The 27,968-nt window shown below is 48.6% G+C and overlaps 1 protein-coding gene across 4 annotated transcripts; it reads right to left on the bottom strand.

Moving 5' to 3' along the window:
- Positions 1 to 179: 179 nt before the first annotated feature.
- LOC134396122 (zinc finger protein 777-like) lies at positions 180 to 25,349 on the bottom strand. Of its 4 annotated transcripts, none has more exons than XR_010025253.1 (9): positions 25,292 to 25,349; positions 23,069 to 23,174; positions 20,492 to 20,881; positions 16,333 to 16,459; positions 14,606 to 14,722; positions 13,175 to 13,291; positions 12,509 to 12,622; positions 1,085 to 2,486; positions 181 to 628 (listed from the first exon to the last, which is right to left on the bottom strand). XR_010025253.1 is itself a non-coding variant. In XM_063122487.1 (9 exons), exons 3-9 carry the CDS (start codon positions 20,864 to 20,866, stop codon positions 8,031 to 8,033), a joined length of 1,914 nt encoding a protein of 637 aa, XP_062978557.1. In that variant the 5' UTR covers positions 20,867 to 20,881; positions 23,069 to 23,174; positions 25,292 to 25,349; the 3' UTR covers positions 7,526 to 8,030. The 4 variants fall into 4 exon arrangements, 3 of the variants coding, with proteins under 3 accessions (XP_062978566.1, XP_062978557.1, XP_062978579.1); XM_063122487.1 differs by lacking the exons at positions 181 to 628; positions 1,085 to 2,486 and adding exons at positions 7,526 to 8,935; positions 9,938 to 10,096; XM_063122496.1 differs by having other exon boundaries at positions 180 to 2,486.
- Positions 25,350 to 27,968: the final 2,619 nt, after the last annotated feature.

The following is a 27,968-nucleotide window of genomic DNA, read 5'->3' as shown; positions in this document are numbered from 1 at the left end:
GAGCCCCTCCGCCACTGCCCAAAAGCCAGAGCGAGTAGCAATCTTGTACAGGTGCTGGGGGTGGGGGGAAGAGGGGAAGGACAGTTCTCTTTCTTACAGTGGACAGGAGGGTGAGGAGTTGAGAGAAGCAAATGACAACAGCATCTAAAACACCCAAGTTACCTCCCAGCCTCCCTTTTCAGTGGGTCCTTCCCCCACCCCACACACACACCCAAGCAGCCTGTTATAGCAGTATTACAACATTATAAAAAGGGGGGAACCAAGACACAAAACAAGAAAAACTAAACCTCAAAACAGAATGTCCACTTGTCCACCAATAGATGCACACAAAACTAAAACCAATCTCCAATCGGGCAGAAAGAACTTTTTTTTTTTTTTTTTTAAAGGAGTATTTAAAAAATAGGGCAAACTTGCTCCCAAACAGTCCCAACTGTAGCGTTCCATGGGAGGTGCTGTTGTAGCCCCGTCGTGCGTTGAGGAAACCTCAGGTCGTACGTAGTGGTCTCCCTCAATCCGTGCCCATTTTGGTTCCAACTTTGCAGCAGGGAGTCGTGAGTCAACAGGTCAGCAAAAGCATTGTGGAAATTATAATGCACAGTGCAGCACGCCTGACGGATCTTTTGTACGCCTAAATGAGAGAAAGGGACTTTGCTGGACTCCGGATCTATCACTGATCAGACTAAAGCTGCAAATCCTAACCATGTGTACTAGGAACTGGGTCCCATTAAATTCAGTGAACCTTACTCCTGAGTAGACATGCATAGAATCAGGCTGCATGAGGCAATTCAGCTCCGTAGACAACTTAAATAACCCTTTATTGCCTGGGCAGAGTAACAAGGCATACATCCCCTACGTTTTCACCTTCTTAAAATTAAAAAAAATAAATCCTGCTAGCCTAATCCCAGCCCCATCAGCTACTACGCCTGGTCAAACACAAAAGCCTCCAAAATTAGATTAGATTAAGAGTGGCCTCAACCTTATTTAGTTCTAATACCATATTCCTTAGGGCTATGTAAAATGTTTTAAAAAAATACAACTAATCCCACAAAGTTGGAGGCAACCTCTACGTTTTCTTAATACTTACATTCATTCACAACACTTTCCTAAACACGTGTCAAAAAGCACCATTAAGACCCTTCCCAGTGTCATATTTAAAGGCTAAGCAGCCAAGCAGAAATCTTCGTTTGTCTGGAAGGCCCACGCTTCATCGGTTTACTACTAACCACCAACGAATTGTACCTGGTTCATTTAAAATTAATCTGCAGAGGAGCCGGGTGTTGGCAAGGTGCTGCCCTTTGCTGGAGCAGTTCAGGCTCTGCAACTCGGCGCTGCTGAATTTGCAGAGAAGACGGGGTCCGGCGAAGGGAGTCGCAAGAGATTCCAGACGAAAGGGATTTGCAGGCAGCGCATCCGAGCTGCAACGAGTAAGGAGGTAGATCGATGTTTCAAAGGCCGGGGAAGACGGCCGCCGGGTCAGAGGGCCGGGCCCGCCGCCGCTGCTGCTGCTGCCGCTGCTCCCGCGGCCTCCGCTGCCGCCCCCTGGGCCAAGACGCAGGAATGTTGCAGGAGGCGCTGCCTGCAGGAGAAGGCCTTGGGACAGCGGCTGCATTGGTAGGGCTTCTCGCCCGTGTGGGTGCGGACGTGCTTCTGCAGGTGGTGCTTCTGCATGAAGCTCTTCAGGCAGACGGGGCACTGGTGGGGCCTCTCGCGGGTGTGGGTCCGCTGGTGCTTGACCAAGTGGTGCCGCCGGATGAAGCGCTTGCCGCAGGCCGAGCAGCGGAAGGGGCGCTCGCCCGTGTGGGTGCGGTAGTGGTTGGTCAGCTTGCTCTTGTCCGTGAAGCTCTTCTCGCAGGCCGGGCACTGGTAGGGCCGGGCCCCCGTGTGGCTCATCTGGTGGCGCAGCAAGTGGTCGGAGCGGCCGAAACGCCGGGGGCAAAAGCGGCAAGCCAGCCGGTCCTTGCTGCTCAGCTGGGCGGCGGCCTCCAAGTGGCTGCTCTGGTGGATCAGCAGGTTGACCCGGAGGTGGAAGCACTGCTGGCACCAGGGGCAAGACCACGCCTTCTCCCCTGCCTGGGTAGGGGAGAGCCCCCCGTCCCCCTCTTCCTCCTCCGGCTGGTGAACCCCGAGCGACTGCGCAAGGAGGCTCTCGCTCCTTGGGGGAGAGGAGAGGCCGTAGGCCGGAGAGGCCAGGCTGCCGTGGCTCTGCCGATGCTCTTGGAGGCCGAGGCGGAAGCCAAAGCTCTGCCCGCAATCTGGGCAGGCGTACGGCCTCGCTTCCCCGCGCTTCTGCCACTCAGCCAGGCTGGCATGAATGGGGCTGAACCCCCTCAGCTCTCCGGGAGGGCTGCCCAGCCACATTTCGGGGCAAAGGGAGGCTTTGCCCTGAAGGGTGCTCTCCCGCGACGATTCGGGCGGCATCCACGATTCGAGGACTTCGGGAACTCGCTCTTGCTCCATTTTGTTCAACTCCTTCTCCCTTGGGAGGGCTATAGGGAGAGGGGAGGGATAATAGAAAAAAGACACTTGAGAATCCAGAACACACATCACTGCTTGCTCCTATCCACATAGGGCAGCCTTTCTCCAGATGGGTTGGACTGCCGTTGCTGGGAATGGCAGTCCAGCCATCTGGGGGGCGCCAGGTTGAGGAAGGCTGTTCTCCTACGTTCACTCAAACATTTCACAACAAGGAGGCTCTGTCTCCCAGGCTTTCCCAGCCAAATGTGCAGAACAAGGGTGCTTGGGGAGATTTGGGGAAGGCCAAGAGAAGGAACCAAAGACAGAATGAAGATGCCATTGTAGATAAGCAGGGTCTTGGGGAGGTTCTCCAGGGATCCAAATGGCCACACTGGCTGGGGCATGCTGGGTGTTGTCGTCCAACACTCCGCGTTGAAGAAGCCTGACATATGGGAATGCAAGTAGTGAACATCACACCCAGAGGGAGCACCATTCAGAGATTATTCTAGAGTAGTGGTTCTCAAAGTGGGCGGTACCGCCCCCTTGGGGGCAGTGGGATTGCATAGGGGGCATTAAGAGGCAAGGGGGCGGCAGGGGGACGCGAAGAGGCAAAGGGGCGGCAGGGGAGCACTCGAGGTGGTCTTTTCTGAGAAGCGCCTCTCCAGAAGGTCTTAAAACCCAGGGACATTTTTATGGGAGAAGGTAGTTTGGTCCCAAGCCATGTAGGGGAAGAATCCACACATGTATTAATACCGTTTAAGAAGAGTCCTTTTAACGGTGAATTGAAATGTTTCAAAAGGACCAAAACGCTAATGAAGAGACAAAGACAGTTTGGTGTGCCCTGCCACGCTGGCTGCAAAATAGAGGCTTTCACTCTCTTTTCCCTCCCTCCTTCGGCAAGCTTGCAGTGGGCGCTTCCCATTTAAAGGGGCCAATTGAGCTACAAAATGACACTGAGCTGAAGCCAAATTTTAAGAAATCGTACCAGGAGTTTTGGTTACAGAAGGAAATTTCTGATCGCTATCCTGCACTATGGAGAGTGGTTCAGAAGCTCCTGGTTGCATTTCCAACATCATATTTGGTGGAATGTGGTTTTAGTGTGGTCTGCCTACTTCTGTCCAAGCAAAGAAATCGACTCCAGATTACTAAACGTGGTGATTTAAGACTCATGTTAAGTGACTTTAAACCAGACATTGGGAAACTGGTATCACTTCATCAAGCCCATCCATCACATTAAGAATTTACAGAATAGTGAGGTACTCTACCCTAATTACTAAATGTGATATCTAATGTTCTTGCTAAATGACTATCTGACTTTGAAAAGACGATATCATTGGATCAAGTTCATCAATTATGTTTCATTGAATAAACTAAAAAAATGTGATTGGATTTTGAATAAATATTCAATTAATTGTTACTGTTTTGAATTTTATTGTTATTATCTTCCTTAGTGGGTCGTTGAAAACGGCTATTCTGAATAATGATTTTTATAGGGTAGGGTAGGGGGCACTGGGCATGAGTTTGTGAAACCAAGGGGGCGGTGACCTAAAAAAGTTTGGGAACCACTGCTTTAGAGGAACAATCATTCTTCAGAAAACTCTAGTTACTACGAGATACTTTAAAAAAATCAACCACAACAAACACACTAAAAATGCACAAATTCTTAGCAACGTATTCCCAATTATATCCAAGAGTAGGCCTTTGAACTTTGTCCTGTTTTATTGCTACAACCTGAAATTGAGCCCCCGTCAGTAACCCAAAATGAATTCAATTCTGTAATAGAGCAGGACACCTTTCATCTACGGATCATGGCCCCCTGGCACAGAAAGATCAGAGTGGGGTGAGGGGAGAAGGCTATCATTTGGCATTACACCTCTCTCTGGCCAGCTACCCAGTTACCTAGGGAGGTGGTGGGCTCTCCCACACTAGAGGCCTTCAAGAGGCAGCTGGACAACCATCTGTCAGGGATGCTTTAGGGTGGATTCCTGCATCGAGCAGGGGGTTGGTCTCGATGGCCTCGTAGGCCCCTTCCAACTCTGCTATTCTATGATTCTATGAAATTGTACCTTAGTACCAATTTGCATGTTTACAAAATTTGAGGTTTCCAGGATGAAGCCCCAGGGAGTTGCGCCTCAGCTTCTGAGAACCTGCCAAACCTTGTTGTAAGGGCAAGAAACTGGCATTTTCTTCATTCCTTCCTTAAAAGTTCAGGATGCTGACAAGAACCCCCTGCAAGTATGTCAGATCCATGGTGCTAGCAGAATTGCCCACCATTTGTAGTTCTTTACCATAGCCATGGGACCTAGAAACCCGACTTCTTTTCTCAGGTGCCAGATTCTGCACAAAGGACTGTATCCTAATAATTAGGGTGTCTTTGTAGGGCTTAATTTGTGTACAGTTGCTGCCACAAAGACATCTGGACCCCAGAGCATCAAAACCTTCGCTCCCCAAGTCTAAGACAAATGTCAGACATCTTCAAGCAACCCTACATTAACACCCTAGTTAACATCTCTTCCATTGCCAAGAACAGGACAGGAAGGTTGATTCTGGATGTTCTCCAGTTTTGTCTGACTTTTGCTCGTTCATAAGCAATCTGGAGCCAAAGGTGAATTGTTAAGCCATCAAATTTGCAGATGACATCTAAGTAATTTGGGATGGCAAAATCCATCAGGAGCCGTCCAGCCTGGATGCCTGGGCAGGAGAATGGTAGATGAACTCAATGTAAGCACAAAATGATGCACACCGAACTTAACGTTTTCTCTTTTAGAATTATTGGCGGAGAATTCTACTGTTGGTGGATAAGGCCGGGGAAGGGAAGGAAAGGGAATTGTTGGGAGATTTGCAAGTTGCATGCCCTGTTCCAAGAGTCATCGTTGTCAACTGTGTGCAAATCGATCCGTGGGTCGGAAACATTACTTACATCAAATAAGGGTGTCAGACCAGCAAGACCAGTTTATAAAAAGGAGGTAAATTTGCAGGTTCGGTGTCTCTAGTACTGACAATTTGTGGCAAAGACCGGGAGGTCAAAGGACACAGCCAGAGACTGGAGAAGTAGCCAGAGTGGAGGAAGGCAGAAAAGTGCTGCGTTTGGACAACACAATAGTAAAAGGCGGGTTAATAGTCAACTCAACGGTACTTCACACACAACATGATCATAATCAATCATGGTGTGGATTAAGGCCACCATCGAGCTGACTATTAGTCAATGGTGCGAGCCAGCTGGACTAGAACGGCAGCCACCGCTTTGGTTGCTCTTGCCGGGGGACTCCGTGGTCGCCAAAAATAAGCAGCTGTGTGTGACGAAATAGTCAACAATGTCCGACACATCACACGCTAACCAACGGTTGTTCAAATAATCAACTCTGCACAGTGTTAGTTATTTGTATTGGCTATTTTGGCCAAATAACCAACAGTGGTGTTAAAAAGACCTGTCAGATTACACAATAACCCACTGTTATCTATTTAACCCACCATTGGTTATCATGTCTTTCGAACCTAGTCAAGGAGTAGCCATTAGAGACAAAACCATATAGGATATCAAAGCCTTAACCCTCCTGCCCCCACGGAGCACTTCTCAATTCCCTTCTCTAATTTTCATCCTTCTCCAGATTCTGCAACTACTTCAGAACGTTGTTACGCAACCAGGAGGACTAGAATGCTTTTTGAAATTAAAACAGAAGACAAGGTTCTCCAGGTTCAAAGTTTGGTGGTGACACGCACCAAACACATTATACGTTTCCTTTTTTTGATTTGCTTAATTAGCGAAGTCCTAAAAACATTCATTTACTTTTTGGCATGGCTATACTTACTCCATCATTAAGAGAGAGGGCATGATAGTACAGAAGGAGTTTTACCATGGTGCAGTAGATTTTGGGCTGAATAGAGGGAGACAGGCCCATCAGACCCGCCTGGGCACTAAGGAATGTCTCCTGCACAAGCCCCTTGAAGTTGCAAGAAATCCACAGGAATACCCCATGTTGTTTAGTGGGGTGGGTGGGTGGGATATTGCCATTTGGATTTTCTACCTCAGGCCCAATAATGTCTTCCGTTGGTCCTGATGAAATAGGCTTTCTAGTTACAAGTTATAACGTGCCCGTGTGGCATTATAATGCAGAAAGTATCCCCAAACACACACCATTCAACCAGCCCGTTTGTTGAGACCAGAAGATGTTTCCCAACAATTCTAAGCGCAATCTTTGAAGAATCAGCCACCACACAATATCCCCCGCCTTAAAAGGAAAAAGAAGAAACGAACAGTCCCCTGGCTCATCCTTGCCTATAAAACCACGAGTACATTTGGAAGCAGGAAGCCTCAAAGCTGGGAAATGAAGGCCAGCATGTGGCCCTAGACAGTTCATGGAGGCCATAACTTAGAGGCCCGGTTGATCTGCCGTGCGAAGAGGCTACTCAGTACATAATATAGCTGGTGTTCTTGGAAGGCTCAGGAAGGCTGCAACAGACAGTGCTGCCCTTGAAAGAGGGCTAAGAATGACTGGAAGAAGGCAGTGCAGAGGGGAGGAGGCTCACCGAAACCTTGCCAAGAATGATTTTCTATTGAAAAAAACCTAATGCCAGTGCTTGAGAAAGGCACGTGTCAATGGTTTCTGGCTCTGAAGAGCTTATAGCCTTTTCAATAGTTGTGGAATATTGATTTTTAAAAATACATTTGCAGTGCATTTTCCAACACCCACACCCACACCCACCAGAGTTCTCAGGGAAATTCAGGGGCATTCTACCGACAGCCATCAAAGATATTCTGGAAAGGCCGCTGCTTCTCCAGAAAGGCAGAAGCAAGTGGCAGGAAGGCTGTCTGGCTGGAAATTGAGATGATGTTCCATTCTGCCTCACCTTTTCTTAGATTGGAAAGCTCTGGCCAGGCCTCATTGTGTTTAATCCTGTGCGAAGCACACTGTTACTTTTAAGTACTTGCATATCGAACCTTTTCTTAATTGCATTAAAAAGCTGGAATTGTTTTGCCACCCCAATATACAATGAAACGTTTCATATGCCTGTGCACCCAGAAGTTTCTATTTCTACAGAAGAAAGAAATCAGAATACACAGCTATTTTTTTTCCACATCTCTAGTTTATTTTTGTTTCCACAGAACAAAAAAAAAAATCCAGAAAATATATATAAAAGTGTTCCATTTTGACAAATCTGTGTTTACAGAAAGGTGATAGGGTGCACTCATGTCTGGACCAACAGTCATCTGTCTTGAGTATTTTGAAGTGAAAATATTCTGATAACGGGGGTTACACTGGGAAGGGGCAGCTACAGTATCGTACACTCCAAACAAGACAGAAAAAGGACAATCCCAGGAGTGTTTCGTTACTACGCACTCCATTGTTTTAGCAACTCTGAACAATCTCTAGACACCCTTTAAAAAAAAAAAATCAATTTTGCTATCAAGTACCAGAGTCTACAGGGCCCTGACCTCCTGGCTAGGAGGGAGGCTCCAGGGAGGCCCCCTCAACGCCCTGAGGGTCCATTTCTGAGGTAACAGTCTATCTTCCCCTCCCACCCCGCCACCCCCACCCCACCCTCACCGGGGAAACACTGCAACGGGCAGGGGGAGGCTAGATGAAGATGGCGTCCAGCAGGGCCTCCCGGACCGCCGTCCCCATCAGCCGGTTTTGCTCCCGCAAGTGGATCTTCTGGTGCTGCAAGAGGTGCTGCTTCTGAGTGAAGCTTTTGTCACACTCCCCGCATCGGTAGGGCCGCTCCCCCGTGTGGATCCGCTGGTGCCTGACCAGGTCCGAGGGGTGGCTGAAGTTCTTGCCACAGTACAGGCACGCCAGAGAGCTGCCGCCCCGCCCGGAGTGCAGCCGCTGGTGGGTGACCAGGCTCTTCTTCTGGGAGAAGCTCTCGGGGCACCGGCTGCACTTGTACGGCCGCTCCCGCCCATGGCTCTTCGGGTGCTGCCGGTAGGAGGACTTGAGGTTGAAGGTTTTCACGCACTTGGTGCTGCTGCCGTATGGCTTCTCTCCCGCTGGCCCCCGGGGAAGAGGCTTCAGGTTGTGGCTCTGCTTGAAGGTTTCCTCGCAGGCCACGGAAGTGTATGCTCCTCCGCCGGTGTGGATGCGCTGATGAAGGGTGAACTGCTGTTTGTAGGTGAAACTTTTCTCACACTGAGGCCGGTACCCTCCCCCCGCCGCGTGGCTCTGCTGGTGGATCAAGAGGCTCTTCTGAAGCCGGAAGCTTTTCCCACATTCGGGGCACACAAACAGTTTGTCGCCGGGGCGGTCGCGCGGGTATGCCACCACAGGGCCGCTGGGGCTGAAGCCTCCCTCTATGGGAACGGCCTCGTCCACGTGGCTCTCCGAGTGCCTGCGCTGGTGCATCAGAGCACTATACCGGCTGCCCAGGGAGGCTCCTGCGTGGGGGCTGTGAAGGACGGCTTCATCCGTGCACTGCAGGCCCAGGCTTTCACACAGCACCCTCTGGGCCTGGAGGACTTCTGCTTTGAAGGCCAGCCCGTCACCTGGTGGATTGAAAGCAGAGGTGTGTATGTGTGCTTCTCCAGAGTAGAACAGTTGAACAGCCTAACCCAGCCAGAAAAGAACTAGAGGATGCCTCCCCGCCCTCCCCCGGCTTCCGGATGGCGGCTTAGAAAGAGCTGTTAAAGGGCTACGCTGCACTGCTGTTGTCCTGAGAGTCAGGGGCGTGAGCTAGAGAGGCTGTGAGGAGGCCCACTTTGCACAGCAACCACTGCACTCCTGCCTGACCACTGCACAAGGCAGCCCTGACCAGCACAGCCGCTCTGCCCTGCACCATGAGGACAAAGACTCTCTCTCTCTCTCTCTCCCGCCTTCAGTCAGGACTGAAGGCCCAAAGAGCCACGAGGCAACTCTTCACTTAGTGCAGTCCAACTGTGCCAGTTTGTGGGTAGAGGAAGTCTTACTGACCCTGGCTTTCTTACTTATATTCAATAGAGAGCCCAGCTCTTGGGGCTGGCAAGGACCGTTATGTCTTCTTGCTTTCAGTGCTACCACCCTTAACTGTTAGCAGTGCTTGTGCTGAAACTGCATGGTAAGCAGACACTCTGCTGGGAATTCCTAGTAGCCACAGAAGCCCCCTCCCTCCCTCCCTCTGTCCCTCCCTCCCCTTGAGCCCCGAGTCTCTTTGACCTTTCAGGTTACAGGGCTTAATGGAGGGGGGGCGGGAAATCGCTTTTCTCTCATGCACACGCAAAAGCACGTTTCCCACCTCATCTCAGTTACTCCTGCAGCCTTACCCAAGCTCCCCCTGCCCCCCCTTGCAATAACTATCTCCTTGGGTCAGAGGACAAGGGAGTCCCTGCCACCCCCACCCTCAACAAAACCACGGTTTGGGCGCATTTACATAAGTGGCTGATAGGTTGAAAGAGCAAAGGAAAAGCATGGAAACGTGATCAGCGTCCACCCCCACCTAGCAACAACGGCAGCAGCTAGGTGAGAGCAAGAAACAAGTGAGAAAGGGGAACAGGCAGTCGCTGTGGTCTTACATGAAGGGCTTGTGCTCGCTGCCTCAGCGTCCTCTCTCAGCCTCGCCAGCCAGCTCTGCTCATCTTTCCAGCCCATTTCTTTGTCCAGGTGGGCTCTAAACCAGCCTCTCCCCCTCTCCATGTTCAGAACCTCAGAGCCCTCCAAGTCACTTTGCAATCCTGGAGGGAGGGAGGGGCCAGGGGGCACTGTCAGCGCCCAGCATCACCCCCTGGGAACAGCTCTGCACTGGCAAGGCACTCGCTTGGATTTCCTCCGCTACAAAATGGGTCAGCCTCCGACTCGTGAAAGCACCTTCTCTTTCCCAGGCGTCGGCTCTCCTTCGTCCTTTGCTAGTCAAACAGGACAAACACATTTCCCCTCCTCGAGGCTGCTTTGACCAGTGGCCTGGAGGCAGTTACAGGTGGCCCCACCCAGCACCAGCCGGGCCAGGATGAGGCCAGCCAAATCTTGTTGAGAAGTTATCGTTTGGCATTAATTTTAATTGTAACATCGTGGTTATATTTGTATGTGTCGCTTTTTTTATTATTATGGTGAATTGCTCTGAAGGCTTAGAAGATCATGGGGCAGACTTTGAACCTCAACAGTACCAGGATCTCAGAACAGAGAGGAAAGGGGCGGGGTGGGGGTGGGGGGTAGGCAGGCAGACAGGCAACGGACTCCTCCTTGGCTTGGAATCTGTGGATGTAGGAAAACAACCTAGCACCAACCCTGCCAAACCGAATCACGAGAGTTCAGGAACCTCCACAATCGGGGTTGTGGTCTCAAGCGTTGGACCTGGATCCGAGACACCAGCCGACTCGGCGGTCAAAGGCAGGTCACCCACTCTCAGTTCCCGACCAGTAAAATGGGAATAACAGAGTTGTTGCAAGAATGGCGAGTCAAGATCCATGCCACTCTTTGCACCCTCCAAGCGCTGGAGGAGCCCCACAGGGCAGCTGACGTGAGAGGCGCAGCAGTTACGCCTGCACAGGCAGCCCGGCAGCCCACAGGGCCATGATGTCACCTTGCTAGCAAGTGACTTGCCGGCCTCGAGATCCCAGCTTACACGTTGTTGTTTTTAGAACAAGGCCTTGGATATGAACCGTGGAAATGAACTTTAAACGGCTGCACAGATGCCAGACAAGACCCCTGAATTTAGAGCGAGGCTGAGCAGGATTTTCAAAGGGAAGGGTGGTGGGCTTCAGCATATCTGCATTCCTGTTTGTCCTTCCCACCTGGCCAACAAAAGCCATTTTTTATTTGTATGGATTTGTTCCTGTTCCTGCCACTTTCCTTGAGTTTGTAGCGCTGCCTAAAAGAAGCACCGGCCATTACAAAAAAAGAAACAACAGATATTCACTTTCTGGCCATAATTCCAGAGCAAAGGGACTAGTACTCTTGCTTCTGCTTGCACAGATACCCCAAAATACCCAGCCAATTGAAAAGCAGCCACTGGGCAAGTGAGAGATCATACAGAGGAGCAGAGCAGTCATGTCATTGGAGGGTTGGAAAAGCAATGTCACCTCTATCACCTCTAGACAGTTCAGCCAAGTATCTCTACGGTTATTGCACAGAGTTGCCAAAAGGAGCAAAGAGGAAAAGCACCCAGCATATTTTAGCCAGCAATACAGAAGACACAAGTCCACCTGAACATTACAAAAGAATTTACAGAAAGGGGGGAAAAGTCAGAAGCAACCTGCACAGATTGAAAGGCTTTGAACTGATGGGACGTGACCAAAGGGCGCAACGTCACAAAGGGCACTGCCCTCTTCCCTATCCCTTTGTATACTCCGCCTTACGTTCCCCAGTGGAGTTCCCCAGTGAGCGAAGGCTTTACATGAGGCCCAGCTTCTCCAGGACAAGGACTCTGGACAGCAAGGCCTGGAAGCAGCTACAGATGAAGGCTGACAGGTTGGAGTTACGTGGCCATTCCTCCTATACAGGTTGTGAGTTGGGCGGTGTGTGATTTACTTGATTCGAATTTTAACTTGCTTTACCCAAAGAATGTCCAGGACCATTTACAACAAAATACCTTCAACAGTGTCTTAAAATAAAAGAGCCTTTTTCTTGGTGGACAGGAGGTAGAGCCCTGAACTTGGGACATGGCTGCTGTGCCTGAATAGGCACAAGAAGGAACTGGTTTGTTCAAGTTCTGGCTTTGAAACCATGCACAGTATAAAGTGGGAGAAGCACGCTATCAATGCCTACTAGTCATGAGGGCTATCTATTGCCTCCCGTGTCAGAGGAAATAGGCCCTCTGTGTACCAGCTGATGGGGAATACAAACGAAAGGGTTCTATTGAGCTCATGTCCTACTTGCAGCCTTTCACCAGCTGGTTGGCCACAATGTGAACAGGACGGTGGACTAGGCAGGCCTTTGGTCTGATTCAACATGGCTCTTCTGACATTCTTAAATGCACCAGAAGGAAGAGGCCAGACTCGGTCAGTGATACTGAACAGGGAAGGGGAGAGTTCTGCTTGGATCAGCCTGCAGACTCAAGTGTGGTGGAGGAAAGGTTAGTATAGTCTAGTTCGTTCACCACCCCAGGAACCTCCTCTGCACCACCGCTCTTCCTCCGGCACGTAACTCACCCGTACTTGGCTTGATGCGCAGTTCGCCTTCCTCAGAGACCTCAGGGCCCTCAAGGCTCACCTCTTGATCCCGCTTCGCTTGGGAGCCGAAGGAGGACTCAGCAATTCCATAGTCTGTTCAACAAACAAGCAATTAGGAGGCAGCTCACCTTTGGGCCTTCCCCTCTTTGAGCCACAGCATGGGCACTGGTTTTTAACTGGGTCTCTGCAGGATTCTAGGAAGCATCTTGCCAGAGTGCAGCAGGCACTCTGCTGTCAAGAGGCTGACATGTTCCCTCAGAGGCACTGACCTTCTCCCATGTTGCAACAGGAAGAGGGCCCTTGGCAGACCAGAGCCAGACCTCTGTACTCCCTTTTACTCTGCAGCATCACATGAAAAGCAACTGTATAAACTGTTTTTAGTTTGAGCCAAAATATATTTCACATGCAACAAGTTAAAAAATGTTCTCTTATATCTTCCGTTTGCAAGTGTTGTTTCTCTCTTAGCTACTGCCAATACCGTTCAGTACATTTTCATTGTACAAATCCCACGTGCCAGAAAAATCCAGATAAGATTCTTTTCCAAGTGGATTCTGCATGTGACATGGTCTTTGTAGAAAGAATTTTAATTGTCATAAAGTCTGAAGAACCTGCCAAACCAGGAGATTGTTGTAATCTGTCACTTACCAGCACTGGGGTCACTGGGGACTGCTCGCCCTTCAGCTTTCTCCTGGTCTCCAACAACTTGTACATTTTCTCCTCCTTCCATCTGGGAGGCCAGGCCTGGCCTAAAAACCAACGCTTCTGTTTTGGGAGACATAAATGAGAGGCTGTTTCACTAGACACTTTGCACCCAGCAACTCCTTACTAAGCTCTGTATCATTTCAGCTTGATTGTGCAAGGGAGCTCAAAGCTAGACTTTCATTCTCCTTGGCTTCAGCAGCAATACTATTAGATATACAATTCCACAACAGTGGCACAAACACCAGCGTTTGTTCATGGACTTCTCCCTGTTGGTCCACAGATCTCACAGACCCACTGCGACGGCACCGACCTTATACAGAAGGCCTTGCCCAGCACACCCTTCTCAAGCCAAGCGCTACCTCTTGAAAAGCCTGAGGAAAGGGTAAAACCAACACAACCTCTCCCCTACATGTGAGGGAACAAGGTGAAGGGCACCGAACAGCAGGTGTATTTTTAGCTGTTTTTACACTTTGTAATAGAGTAGGTAATATATCCGAGCTGACGCGTGGTTTGTGGTAACAAAACACAAAGTAAAGTTTATTGAAACTTAACAAATCTCTAGTATTTCAATTCAGATCAAACCTGCATATTTTTATATTCAAAATTACAATGCCAAGTCCCTTAAAATCCTCACTCCTCCCACCAAACACTCTCACGAAGCACAATCCGGACTAAAACTCCCAGACTAAAACCAAACCTCCCACCAAACAAACAAAACTCAACACTCAATCTCCTCAGCCAACCTATTTATACTCCTCCTTCCCCCTCTCTCACAGCATCATCAGCCCCACCCACTCAGTCAAACATTCCGCACTCACTAGACATACAAACCCCAGACATACCTAAGGGACAGAAAGGTGGGAATCGCCACACCCACCCTCAAAATGAACTTCAGTTTCACCAGGAAGGGAAACCAAAAGAGGCAAAACTTCTGAATATTGTGAAGTTAAGACGGCAGGAGATGGAGAATCACATTCCAGGTTAGAAGGGAAGATAGGGTCATCCACACTGTTCAATAACCCTGAGGACAACACAGAGAAGGGCCGGGATCTCTTCTCGATCCTCCCAGAGTGCAGGACACGGAATATTGGGCTCAAGTTAAAGGAAGTGCCAGTTTCTGGCTGGACATCAGGAAAAACTTCCTGACTGTTAGAGCAGTACGACAATGGAACCAGTTACCTAGGGAGGTTGTGGGCTCTCCCACACTAGAGGCCTTCAAGAGGCAGCTGGACAACCCTCTGTCAGGGATGCTTTAGGGTGGATTCCTGCATGGAGCAGGGGGTTGGACTCGATGGCCTTGTAGGCCCCTTCCGGCTCTGCTATTCTATGATTCTATAATCCTGCATGGTCAAAGCCTTTCCATCAGCTTCCTACCTGGGCTGGGTTCTGAAGAAATCTCTCTGTCCTTGGAGACCTCTTCCTCCTCCTCCTCACAGGGACGTTCTCCTTGCTCAATCCGAGACAGAAGGTCCGGTTTAGCAATGGCATAGTCTGTTGGAAAAAGAAGATAACTCGCTGCACTGAACAGGGAAGACCTATGTTAATATGAATGGGGGAGTACTATTCCTTAGTACTATTCCTACTAAGCATTTATTTGGACCCTAAATAGCATCACTAGCATGCTGAAGGCTCTGAAAAATGTAGGATTAACATGAGCCTTGTCCAGAGGCATTATGATCTATAATGGAAGGACAACCTGGAGGAGAGACCTTGGATAAATGTGGTCCCTGGGCAGGGGGAAAGTAGCAGAAACACAGTTAAGGTTAAATCAGGGCTGTTCAAGAAAGATTTGAATGATGAGGGTGCTGAAGGAGCAGGAGAAGTAGTTTGACAAAAAGATTGGAAGAGAGAAAAGAAACATAGGAGGAAAAGGCACAGAGGTGGAAATGGAAAAGGTGTCAGCAGGGATGAAATCAAGAACTTGAATGAAGACGGAACACAGGAATCAACAGCAATCCTGCTATTACTTTTTGATGCAATAAAAACCATCAGCATGTGGTTTTGCGAAACTAGTTACTAGTCTTTTAGTGTGAGCTGCCCTGAGAATTTATTGTTATAGGCTGGTATATAATCCAAATAAATCAATAAATACCAGAGATTGGGATTATATAAATTCATAGAACAAATAATTTTGCCTGATTATTGCAACATTTAAATAATTTTTCATGTGGCAAGAACTGGTATTTCCTATGGCAAAGTAAGGTATTTTCGGTCCACTCTGTTGTCAGAAGTACTAATACCTACCACGTGAAGCATATTGGAAAACCATAGTCACCAGGACAATTATATATAAAAACAAAAATAGCTGTAATGATAGCTAAGCTCCAAAGGGAGAAAGCACCTTAACAAGACAGATAGATAGAATATAAAAAAAGAAAAAAGTGAGGGTTGTGCACAAAAAGTGAGGCCTGTGCACATCTAATTTAAAATATATTTATTGGTAATTTTTCAGATTTCACAAAAATAAAAATATGCAATATATTAACAGGTTTAATATAAATGTGTAAAAGAAATGTGCAAGACCAACTGAAACATGGATTTGCTATGAAAGTTCATGCTTCAACTCCCCTGCCTCCACAACCTCTGATGCTTTGGGTGGCAGCAGGGAAGAACATCAGAAGAGCCCTGAGGCTGGATCAGACCAAGGGTCCATCTAGTCCAGCGCTCCGCTCACACAGTGGCCAACCAGCTGTTGACCAAGGACCTACAAGCAGAACATGATGCAACAGCCCCTCCCACCCATGTTCCCCAGCAACTGGTATATACAGGCTTACTGGCCACTGATAGCCTTCTCCTCCAGGAATTTATCCAATCTGTATTCTTTGGTATTTTTTCCCTCACCACTTGGGCATTTTTTTTACATATAGGGTGGTTTATCTTGCAAAGAAACAAACAAGAGCTACGAGCCGAAGAATAGGCCATCCTGTCTTGACATGGCATGCACACCAGTAGCCTCAAGAGGGAGCTCCCTTACGTCTTAGAGACACCAAAGGAGGAGGCAAGACCTTAACTAAAACCTGAACTAGATATTAGCCTCACGACTTACAAAAATAAATCGACAAACCGCTAACTGCTAAGGAGTAAAACACCATCATTATTACCCAGTGAGACCAAGGACTCGTAGTTGCTCTTCATCACGTTCTTGTAGAGCTCCTTCTGCCACTCATCCAGGTTCCCCCACTCCTGCTCGGAGAAGTAGACCGAGTTGTCCTCAAAGGTCACTGGTACCTGGAACCACAACAGTCACAGAGTTGAAACTTCTTGGATGGATGCCAAGTGCTCGGCTGGATTCCTTTCCATTTCAAAACCAGCATCCTGTGCAGTGCCAGAAGATGACTGATTGCCTCCTTCCTCCCCAGCTATAGCTAGGAGGGGAGGAGGGGTGCTCAGCTAAGACTGAGAGTTGTGCATCCTACACTTTCCCCCACCAACAGACTCACTCACTAACCATTTCTTGTGCTCCCCTCCAGACCAGTATTTAGAGTTATCCAAACAAGCTGTGTAAAGTGAAATTCTACCACACTTTAGCAAATCTCAACTCAAACACCCCAGTATCCATTATCCACTACACATAATCCATGTGATGGGTTGAGAGAAGATGTGAAACCGACCGGGGCTTTTCCCACACCTGGTCTTGAGATTAGTCAGTTTCCGTTCCTGTACAAATCCCCTCACTACAAACTGAACAAAAGCTAAAAGGGGGGGGGGGAGACAGGAGAGAGAAAATCAGCCCTCAGAGGAAGTGCCAATTGAATGCATACCTTACCCAAACACCCCCTTCTCACCCCACCCCTCTGGGGCGTCCCCTGTGTCAAATGTGACAGTATAATCATAGAATCACAGAACTGTGAAGCGACCACAAAAATCATCTAGTCCAACCATCTGCAATGCGAAGGAAAACCAACTAAACCACCTATGAGAGGTGGCTGTCCAGCCTCTTCTTAAACTCCACAGGGCAGAGACCTGCCTTGTTCTATAAAGCTCAGAGCACACAAACTGCACTTTGGAAATTAACAAATGAGAGAAATAATATTACGAATAGTCACTGATATAAGAGTTACTATCCAATAGATGTACATGACATTTGCTCAACAATAAACTAAGACTCAGTCCAGACAATACTGAGGTACTGTTACTGGATGGCTCATCTGCCCAGCTAAGTGATGTTCAACCTGTTCTGGAGGGGGCTGCACTCCCCCTAAACGTTTGTAGTTTGGGGATGCTCTTCGATACAGCATTGTTATTAGAGGTGCAAGTGGACTCAGTGGCATGGAGCACCTTTTATCAGTTTAGGCTGATACGCCAACTACGCCCTTATCTGGACAGAGATAGCCTAGTTACAGTGATCCATGCTCTGATAACTTCCGGATTAATGTGATGTATAATATGTGGGGCTGCCTTTGAAAATGGTCCAGAATAGGGGAGCAAGATTGTTAACAAGGACTGGACAACATGATTATATTTCCATCTGCACTGGCTGCCAGGCCATTTCCAGATCTGATTCAAAGTGCTGGTATTAATATTCTAAACGGCTTGTGGCCAGGTTACCTGAAGGGACATCCCCTCCCATACACACCTGCCTGGACTTCAGTGGTCATTTTCTGGGAGCCCCCAAGAAAGGAAGTGAGGTGGGTAGCTACTAAGAAGAGGCTTTCTACTGCTGTGGTACCCTGGTTGTGGAATGAACTTCTCAGAGAAGCTCGCCCGGTACCTAGACTTTGCTCTTTTCAGTGCCGGGCGAAGACCTTATTTTCCCAGGCATTTTAGTTTTTCAGTTTCTGTTTTAAATCTGGTATTGTATTTTAAAACTTTGCACTGCATCTAGGTTCTATTTGGTTATTATCTTTATTCTTATACTTTATACAATGTATTCTATGTTTTTAATCAATATTTTATGTATTTTATACGTAATAATAATAATATATTTGTTTCTTACCTGCCTCTCCCTTTGGATCGAGGCGGGGAACAACATTAGTATAGGAATACTAATAGTATTGTTGTTCCCCGCCTCAATCAGGATGGAGAGGCGGGCAAGAAATAAAATTATTAATAATAATAATAATAATAATAATAATAATAATAATAATAATAATTTTTATATTTTAGCTTATCAGCTTCTATTCTATAGTGTTAATTATTGTGAACCACCCAGAAAACTTCAGCTATTGGGCAGGACAGAAGTGTAATCAATAAAATAAAAACAATACCAGCTTACCGTCCCCACGTGCCTCCTTGTCAAGCATTTCTAAATTATACACAAAACTAAATTCAAAGCGTAAGGGATAAGAATTTTTTGTATCAATGATCTCAAGAGCGTAAGCACTGTTCCCTTGACAATAAACCGAGAAACAACCTTGTGGTACCCAAAGCAGATCCCCTATCTACGTAAAACCTAATCCATCGACCGGAGTAGGCAACCTGGTACCCTCCAGACACTGTGGACTACAACTCCCACAATCCCTGACCACCTGCCATGCTGTCTGGTGCTTATGGGGACTATAGTCTCATACATTAGGAGGGCACCGGGTTGTCTAGCCCTGCAGGCCTTCAGTGAGAGAAATGGAACATTTCCCGTAACAGCATCTTTCTCAGGCCAAGCGAAGGATCTCTGTTTCAGGTAACAGATAATGACGGCTGAACGATAGTGGATATTGGAGGAACGGCACGGCAGCACATCAGGTCCTTGTTGAGGACTCTCTACCTCTTGTCATCCACCTCCAGCTTTGAGTAGCTGAAACTTATGCCCCAACCTCCCTCCGTTAAAGTAAGAGGGTGAACTGACCTTCCTGGCTAATATTTTACCACCTCCAGCCAGAGATTTTGCTGATTAGTCTGAATCAGCGTGAAAGTCAGTCCCTCCTGGGGCCACCAACCCTGCTGCCTTTACTTCATCATGTGCCTCCGGGCCCATCTGGTCCCCAGTCAAAACTGACTTCTCAATTCCCTCCAAAGGAAACAACGCTGTCAGCTAACATTTTATCACTGGCTGTTGGACTGTTTGCACAACTCTCTTCCCCCATGAAGGTTAGAGAAAAAAAATCTTTTAAAGGGTAATCAGATAAGATGTCTCTAACTTCCAGAGTTTGAACAGAAGACACTTTCTTCATTAATCTGAAGTGGCAATAAGGTATTTCCCTACTATTCCCACACCTGCAATCACACAGCATCCAAACAGGTCAGATGTGCTAAGGCCAGGGCGAGGAGGTCGGGAACCTCTTTCCGCCCGAGGGCCAAATCCAATCTTGGAGCAGCTCTCAGGGGTCACATCCCAGCAGTGGTTGGAGCCAAAGGCAAAAAAAGGGATGGGCCCAAAATTACAAAGAAATACAGAAAATACCAGCAGCGTATTGAATAACTTAAAAGCTTTTTCTGCCAGTAACGTAGTTTCAGGAGAGGCAATTCAACCTTTTCGAATGGGGGCAAAAGTTGCACAAAAGCTGGGAAACCACCCAATAATCAGTGGTTGCAGGAAAAAGGGGGTGGGGCCACCACAGGACGGACACACCCAGAGGACTCAATAGGGACCTCCATGTCTGAGGTTCCCCACCCGTGTGCTAAGGAAACACTCATGCGCGCGTGCGCACACACACACACACACACAAGCGAACGCTTATTATGCGTCAAGATGTGTCACAACCTGAAGATGGGGAAGATGATACTGGAAATTGAGTTTTGTCACCAGTAGTCTAGAACAGCCTTCCTCAACCTGGGGCGCTCCAGATGTGTTGGACTACAACTCCCAGCATTCTGAGAGATGCAATCCAACACATCTGGAGCGCCCCAGGTTGAGGAAGGCTGGTCTAGAATATTATCTAAATTGACACGAAACTTAACATGCCTTTCTGAAAAATAATACAAACATCTAAACAACTATGCGAAAAGGCTCAAGACCCAGCAAACCTCATAGCTCTGTTGTTACACAATGCCAGTCTTACAAATAAAGCCACACTATAGTTGGGTGCCGAAACAACACGGCCCACCCCATCTCCAGTGTGAACGGGGGGGGGCGCTTCCTTTGTCAGCCTTAACCGTTTCACCATTACATCTCCATCAATGTAAACCACGGTTCTCACCTTAACCAGTTTTGCAAGACCTTAGGCCGTAGCTAGTCATTTGGGGCACACTGAGCATCTAAAATAACAAAGAGACTCCTTCTTGAAGATTGAGGTAACCACATGCTTTCTAGTTTGAAGAGCTACTCACACAGTGCACAATGCTATTAAAAAAAAAACCAAGAGTGTATGCACCAAACACTCTTACCTTGGGAGTTTCCCCTTTGGAGCCCGGAGGGAGTCTCAGGATCCAAAAGTTCTGATTCTTCAGAAGGTTCTCCATGTTTTCCAGCCTCCTCTGCAGCAACCCATACTCCTGGATCAGGGTCCCCAAAGCAGTCAACTTGCACTCCATTTGATTGCCAAAGTCCACCACTGCGTTCTCACAGTCCACGTATTTCTTCTCGTTGGTCATCATCCTCCGTTCCAGGTTCAGCAGCCTTGTGGCATGAGAATCCACCTTTCTCTCCACAGCTTGGATTGCAGCCACCACCGTCCACAGAGAGAGCTCAGCCATGTTCTGTTTGGTGTCTCGGACAAAACTCTGTTCAGGCAGCAAAGGTACTGCCTGCCGGGGCTCCATGTTACAACACTGAAGCTATTTACAAAGAGAGAGAAGAATGGCCATTTATTTGGGCTTGTAGGCAGCTCTGACCAAGGCACATGCAAGTTCTCTAATATTAATATAATGATAAGATTATATTTTTGAGTTTTATGCTTATAAGCCACCTAGAGGCTTAAACTACATCAAACAATTGAATGAATGTAATTCTCATATACACTTGACTTCTTTCTAGACAATTCAGGTACATTTTGCAGTGAAAAACCTTAAAGTGCCATCTGCTTTAAGTGGGCCTTTTTGTCCACACAGATATATACCCTCAGTATGCAATTATATAAATGCACAGAAAACAAACACAGCTTGTTTGGGTGAACCAGTAAGGGCTTATTTGTAGCTGAGATGTACCAACTTCATCTCACTAAGATCATAGGCCAACCATAATCAACAAACTGAAGCTGAATCCAGACAAAACAGAGGTGCTTGCTGTCAAGGGCTCTGACCTAGGTTTGGAGGTGTGTCAGCCAGTTCTTGATGGGGCTACACTCCCCCTGAAAAACTGTGTTCGCAGTTTGGGGGTGCTCCTGGATCTGTCGCTCCAAATGACAGCCCAGATGGATGTGACGGCCAGGAGTGCCTACTATCAGCTTCGGCTGATACGCCAGCTGCGCCCCTTCTTAGAGTCAGAAGACCTAAAGACAGTAGTGCACGCGCTGGTAACCTCAAGGCTTGACTTCTACAATGCGCTCTACACAGGGCTACCATTGTATCTAGTTCGGAAACTTCAACTAGTTCAAAATATGGCAGCCAGGTTGGTCACCAGTACATCTAAGGGTGAGCATATTACCCCAACATTAAAATCACTCCACTGGCTGCCAATTAGTTTCCGGGCAAAATACAAAGTGTTGGTCATTACTTTTAAAGCCCTAAATTGTTTGGGTCCAGGTTACCTGTGGGATCACCTTCTCCCATATAGTCCGCCCCGCACACTCAGGTCCTCTAGGGTGAACTTACTTCAGTCAGCTAAAACTAGGCTGACATCAGTTTCCCAGAGGACATTTTCTCCTGCTGCCCCCAGATTGTGGAATGGCCTGCCAGAGGAGATTCATAAAATTAACTCTCCGTGTGATTTTAAGGCAGCTTTAAAGACTAGCCTTTTCCGGCAGGCCTATCCAGATCAATGTTAAATCATGAATTTTTAAGATGTATTGATTCCTGTTCTAATGTTGTTCCCCGCCTCGATCCAAAGAGAGAGGCGGGTAAGAAATAAATATATTATTATTATTATTATTATTATTATTATAATAATCGTTAATTTTAGCTGGAGGGAGAAAGAAGTAAGAGCTCTCAGGCTCCTTTACACCTTACTATTACCTATGCATATTCTCACATTAAAAAAAGTTTCTGGAAAATGTATGTTTTAATTAGGATAGGATACAATACTTTTTTGTAAGCCACTTTATGAGAAGACTTTCTAAAGGGGGTTGTACTCAATGGCTTTGTGGGGCCCTTCCAACTCTACTGTTCTGTGCCTCTGACTCTGAAAGGTAGGGAGTATAAATCCATAAAATAAGATAAATAAACACATGTTGAGGATCCACAGCCCATCTCTCAGCTTCCAGGAGAATTAGAAAATATCCCCGTCAGAGAGGTAATTAAGTTACAACATCCCCCACTGAGAGGCAATTAAGCCTTCCCAAGTTACAAGGCCGTACATCCCCTGATCACTTTCCTACATGCATCTTAGCAGAGCTGGACCAACCCCAGACATCTTATTGCCAAGGTGCCCAAAAACATAGTGCAGGAGACAAGGCATGTTAACTTTCTTTCCATCCCAGACGTATGTCCAGTCCCTAACAGATGTGGAGCTGCATTTTATTGAACCAGACCACCGTCCACCTAGGACAGCACTGTCTACGCCACTGATCTTCAGCTAGTTCAACCTTTCCCAACCTGGTGGCCACCAGATGTGCTGAAATACAAGTCCAAAAGGGCATGCTGGGAGTTGTAGTCCAACACATCTGGAGGGTACCAGGTTGGGGAAGGCTGAACTAGTGTGCTGGAATACACAGAAGTGAGTTATATCCTGATCTAATGGTGTACCAACAGCACACCATTTTCTTTTGTTATAGCTCTTGTTGAGGGGTTTCTATGTATTTTAATAAAAGCAGAAAGAGACAAGGAAAACAGACCTGGAAACAGGTGCAAAGACAACAAATCCTTTACCTGAAATAGTTTGCAGAAGATATTATTTCAGCAGGTGCAGCTTTCCTTAATGTTGCATGACAGTTGCACCTGCCACAATTCTCTGTTCTATACAACTTGGCTGCATCTAAGGAAGAGATGAGGAAGTGAGGTCCATCCCATCATCTTGCCTGAGGACACCTGCCATTTGGCTCCTCTTGTGCCCCTCAATGGCTATCCCACCTGCTCATTATATCAATTATATAAAATCATATAAAAATCAATAGCTGCACTTGGTTATTTTCATCTTCCCTCCTCACTCCCTTTTCTTTCATATTGTGATCGTTAGGGTCCATGCCATTATTTTAAATGGAAAAACACACCTAGAGCATATTTGGAGCAATACAAATTTTAAAAATAAGTAACTACAAAAAAATCCCCTGTCTTTCTTTTCACCTGGTCACCTTAAATAGATAGGGAGGAAGATGGGGAGAGACAGAGAGCATGTCTACACCTCCTGGCATTCCGGGAGGGAGGGGGGATGATCTTGCGATATGCTGATCGTGAGATTCTCCCCCTGCATTTACACACAGCACACAATGTCCAGGGAGGAAGGACGTCACACCTGCCATTTTTTTTTAGAAAAAAGACAGGACCTGGAGCGCACTCCAGCGCAAAAGCAAGTTTTTCTAAAAAAAGGCCCAACCCAATCCCCACCCCAGATGGGCACGGAGCACTTGAAGAGCTCCGTGCCCTGTGCCTGGTTCCCAGCTCCTTGCGTTTACTCACGAGGAGCCGGGACGAAACCGGGATGGCCACCCACACCTCCCACTGTCTCGGGATGACCCCAAGACTGCAGGAAAAACCGAGAAAAAAGGGTATGGCAATATCCCAGGGAAATGGAGGGATCATCTTTCCCTGCTCCCGGGATGCCCTGTGCGTCATGTGAAAGATCCGGGGATGATCCCTGAGATATCGCCTGGTGTAGACATGCCCAGAGAGAGAGAGAGCGCAAATGACAACTTCAAAGTGGGTCCCCATCTTGCAGGCTGGAGCAAAGGGTGGCTCTGAGATTGGAAATGATTGATGGCGGCTGGCAACCCTTTCTTTTCCCCAGCCCTGCCACCTAGGATCCTTCTCCATCAGAGACGCAGGTAGTTGAACGTGGCGCCTTCTGCATACACAGCAGGTGCCTATACCACTGAGCCACAGCCTCCCCAAGGGATTTCCATAGAATCATAGAGTTGGAAGGGGCCTCTAAGGCCATTGAGTCCAACCCCCTGCCGCTCAACGCAGGAATCCACCCTAAAGCATCCCTGACAGATGGCTGTCCAGCTACCTCCTCACCCCGGCACATAGGGGCAGCCCACATGCCCCAAGAAACGCACCTCCCCTCAATCTAAATACCACTGACACAGCCACCCTCCCTCACATCTTCCTCGCGTGCAAAGCAACCCGTTTTGGACTTGGCTGCTGCAGGGAAGGGCATTCCCCTCTTTGCCCCCCCCACATACTTTGCCCATGGTGCAACTCCTCCCCCCACTGTGATCAAGACACCCCCTCCCCTCCCCTCCCCTCCCCTCCTCCTGGCCATGAGGAAATAACCAGCCGTTTTGCTCCCCACCCCCCCACCCACCCCACCCCCACCCTCAGGGTGCTCTTGCTCTCTTCAGAAGAAACTGTGGGGTGGGGGGTGGGGGGAGGGGAGGCACCCCCTCCCCTAAATTGAAAGGAAGCCAGGAAGCGCCCCCATAGTTCGCCTCAGGAAACGCCCCCAAGGACCCTCCCCTCCCCCCACCCCACAGCAGTGCCCCGAAACTCCCCCTTCCCAGAAAGCCCCCTCAATAGAAGGGGGCAGCTGAGATGCGGGGAAGGGGGCCCCCTCCCCCCCTCAGCACAGGGAGAGACGACCCCCACCCACCCACCCCTCCCTCCGCGCCCCTGCAGCCAAGGAGGCCCCTCAGGGGGCGCCACGACCAGCCTCACCTCAGGCGGCGCCTCCCCCCCCTCTCTCCACCACCGCCTTTTGTTCCCCTCCCCCACCCTAGGCGAAAAGGGGGCGGGGCGGCCGAGCGGCCCAATCAGGCTCCTGCTGCTGCTGCTCCCTCAGCTCGGAGGGTGGGGGAGGGGCGGGGGGCGGCGGCGGCCCACCGTGAGGCGAGCGCTGGTTCCGCCCCGGCCGGACCGGGGGACGCGAGGAAGGGCCGTGGCACTGGAGGAGGTGGGGGGGGCGGATGAGAGGGGGAGAAAGAACGAGGTACCCACCAGAGCCGTCTCACTTTACACGGGCGGCGCGCATGCGCGGTTCCCTGCGCTTTAAAAAGAGGGGAAGAAAAAGGAAAGGGGGGGAGGAAAAACACCCTCACGGCAGCACGCATGCGCACGGTGGAGGGGGGGAGAGCGGAAGAGAGAGCCTTCCTGTGTGCTGAGGAGCCGCAGCGCCCCCTGTGGAGGGAGGAGTGCGCGGCAAGGCTGTGCACGCTCTCTCCCCCTCCCCCCTCCCCACCCCCACCCAAGGCCTGGCTGTGCTGCGTTCATGCTGGGCTGGGGGTGTCCAGGGACGGGGCCCTCTGCCCTCTGCCCACCATCCCAGATGTGTCGTCCTAACACATATATGTCACCTCCAGAATATCATCCATCCATCTTGCCCTTGGTCGGCCCCTCTTCCTTTTGCCTTCCACTTCCCCTAGCATCAGCCTCTTCTCCAGGGTATCCGGTCTTCTCATTATGTGGCCAAAGTACTACTTCAGTTTTGCCTTTAATACAATTCCCTCAAGTGAGCAGTCTGGCTTTATTTCCTGGAGTATGGACTGGTTTGATCTTCTTGCAGTCCAAGGCACTCTCGGAATTTCCCTTCAACACCACAGTTCAAAAGCATCTCTCTTCCTTCGCTCAGCTTTCCTTATGGTCCAGCTCTCGCAGCCATAGGTTACTATGGGGAATACCATTGTTTTAACTATGCGAACCTTTGTTGTCAATGTGGTGTCTCTGCTCTTAACTATTTTATCAAGATTTGTCATTGCATTTGGGGCTGCATGAATAGAAGTATAACTTCCAAATCACGTGAGGTACTGGTTGTATTCAGCCCTGGTTAGACCTCATCTAGAGTATTGCGTCCAGTTCTGGGCTCCACAATTCAAGAAGGACGCAAACAAGCTGGAGCGTGTTCAGAGGAGGGCAACCAGGATGATCAGGGGTCTGGAAACAAAGCCCTATGAAGAGAGACTGAAAAAACTGGGCATGTTTAGCCTGGAGAAGAGAAGATGTGGGGGGGAGTCATGAGAGCACTCTTCAAATACTTGACAGGTTGTCACACAGAGGAGGGCCAGGATCTCTTCTTGATCCTCCCAGAGTGCAGGACACGGAACAACGGGCTCAAGTTAAAGGAAGCCAGATTCTAGCTGAGCATCAGGAAAAACTTCCTGACTGTTAGAGCAGTACGACAATGGAATCAGTGACCTAGGGAGGTTGTGGTCTCTCCCACACTAGAGGCCTTCAAGAGGCAGCTGGACAACCCTCTGTCAGGGATGCTTTAGGGTGGATTCCTGCATTGAGCAGGGGGTTGGACTCGATGGCCTTGTAGGCCCCTTCCAACTCTGCTATTCTATGATTCTATGATCTGGAGGGCGCCGGGTTGGGGAAGGCCGCCTCAGGCAGAGAACTTCAGTTGTTGTGAAAAGGCTGATAATTGTTAGTTATTTTAATTTGCTTTGCCATTGGGGGGAGGGAGGGAGGGAGGGGGTGTTTGTGGGCTTGTCTGCCTCAGGTGCCAACTGGCCTGGCTGGCCTTGTTCCCTCTTTACCTTGCCTTGGGGCAGAGGAGGGCATTTGCAGTCCTGCCTCAGGCAGCAAAGCCGCTTGGGAGGCATCGAGGCATTTGGGGTTTGGCTAAACTAAAGGGGTTGTGGGAGGAGAACAAAGCACACCCAGCTTCGGAGCTGTCCAGGGTCTGCAGTGAGCTGTTGCTTCCCTGTCAGCAGACTGGCCTTCAAGCCAAGAGGCAGATGGAGCTACAGGCCAGGGGCCTGATCCCTAATCACTTTCACATGGACACACCACTGGAGGGTGCATGTGCTGCGCTTCACAAACATTCTACTAATCTTAACAAGGAGATTTGGTAGAGTTACCACAGATTGCTGGCAGCGGACCGAGAGAGACTCCTGTGAGGCCCCGTAGCAAAATTAAGACACCGCCAAGATTTAACCCAAAATTTCAAGCTGTAGGCGTTCCTGGTTCATACTTTAGGTTTGTAGCCACCACGCTACACACAATATCATGCCACATACACTGCAGAGGAAGGCAGAATAGATCTCCAAATGTCCTAATCGGAAATCAGGCAACCCAGATGGAAGCATGAAATGAAATCTGGAATTTCAGCAGCATCTACCAAGTTTTTGTGGAAGACCTACTCCGTTCTGCATACACAGGCTTACAGCTGGGCAAAAAAGTAAATACCGTATTTCTTCGATTCTAAGACGCCATCGATTGTAAGACGCACACTAATTTCAGTACCACCAACAGAGAAAAAGCTTTGATTCTAAGAAATAATAAACACACCCGTGATTCTAAGACACAACCCATTTTTAGAGATGTTTATATGGGGGGAAAAGTGTGTCTTAGAATCGAAGAAATATGGTAAATACCTTTCTATTTTGCAGACACCCATATTACGCAGCATCACTGAAAGGCAGACAAGAAAGAGACACGCTAACCCATGCAGTTGACAAGGCACTGCTGCCCTGACCATCATTTTAAAGCTGAGAGAAGAAAGGAAGATGAAGCAAAGGAAGTACATGGCTCCATTCTCCAATTACTGTGCTTCACATCCGACCTGGTGGCAAAGACGGAAGCGGAAAACAACGATAGCAAACATTTGCCCCAATGCCATATCGCAGTTCAAAGAACTTCAGTGTCTGCCTTAGTTTAAAGCACACCCATCTTG

The sequence above is a fragment of the Elgaria multicarinata genome, chromosome 1 (assembly GCF_023053635.1).
Source record: "Elgaria multicarinata webbii isolate HBS135686 ecotype San Diego chromosome 1, rElgMul1.1.pri, whole genome shotgun sequence".
Lineage (NCBI taxonomy): Eukaryota > Metazoa > Chordata > Lepidosauria > Squamata > Anguidae > Elgaria > Elgaria multicarinata.
Note: the sequence above shows the minus strand (reverse complement) of the source record. Positions and strands in the feature narration are given on the sequence as shown.

Coding starts and splice junctions, on each gene's coding strand:
- LOC134396122 (XM_063122487.1), bottom strand. CDS start 20,866: ATGGAGCCCCGGCAGGCAGTACCTTTGCTGCCTGAACAGAGTTTTGTC. Junction 16,460..20,491: donor CCAAAGGGGAAACTCCCAAG/GTAAGAGTGTTT, acceptor TTGTGGTTCCAG/GTACCAGTGACCTTTGAGGA. Junction 12,623..13,174: donor CCCCAGTGACCCCAGTGCTG/GTAAGTGACAGA, acceptor TTTGTTGAACAG/ACTATGGAATTGCTGAGTCC.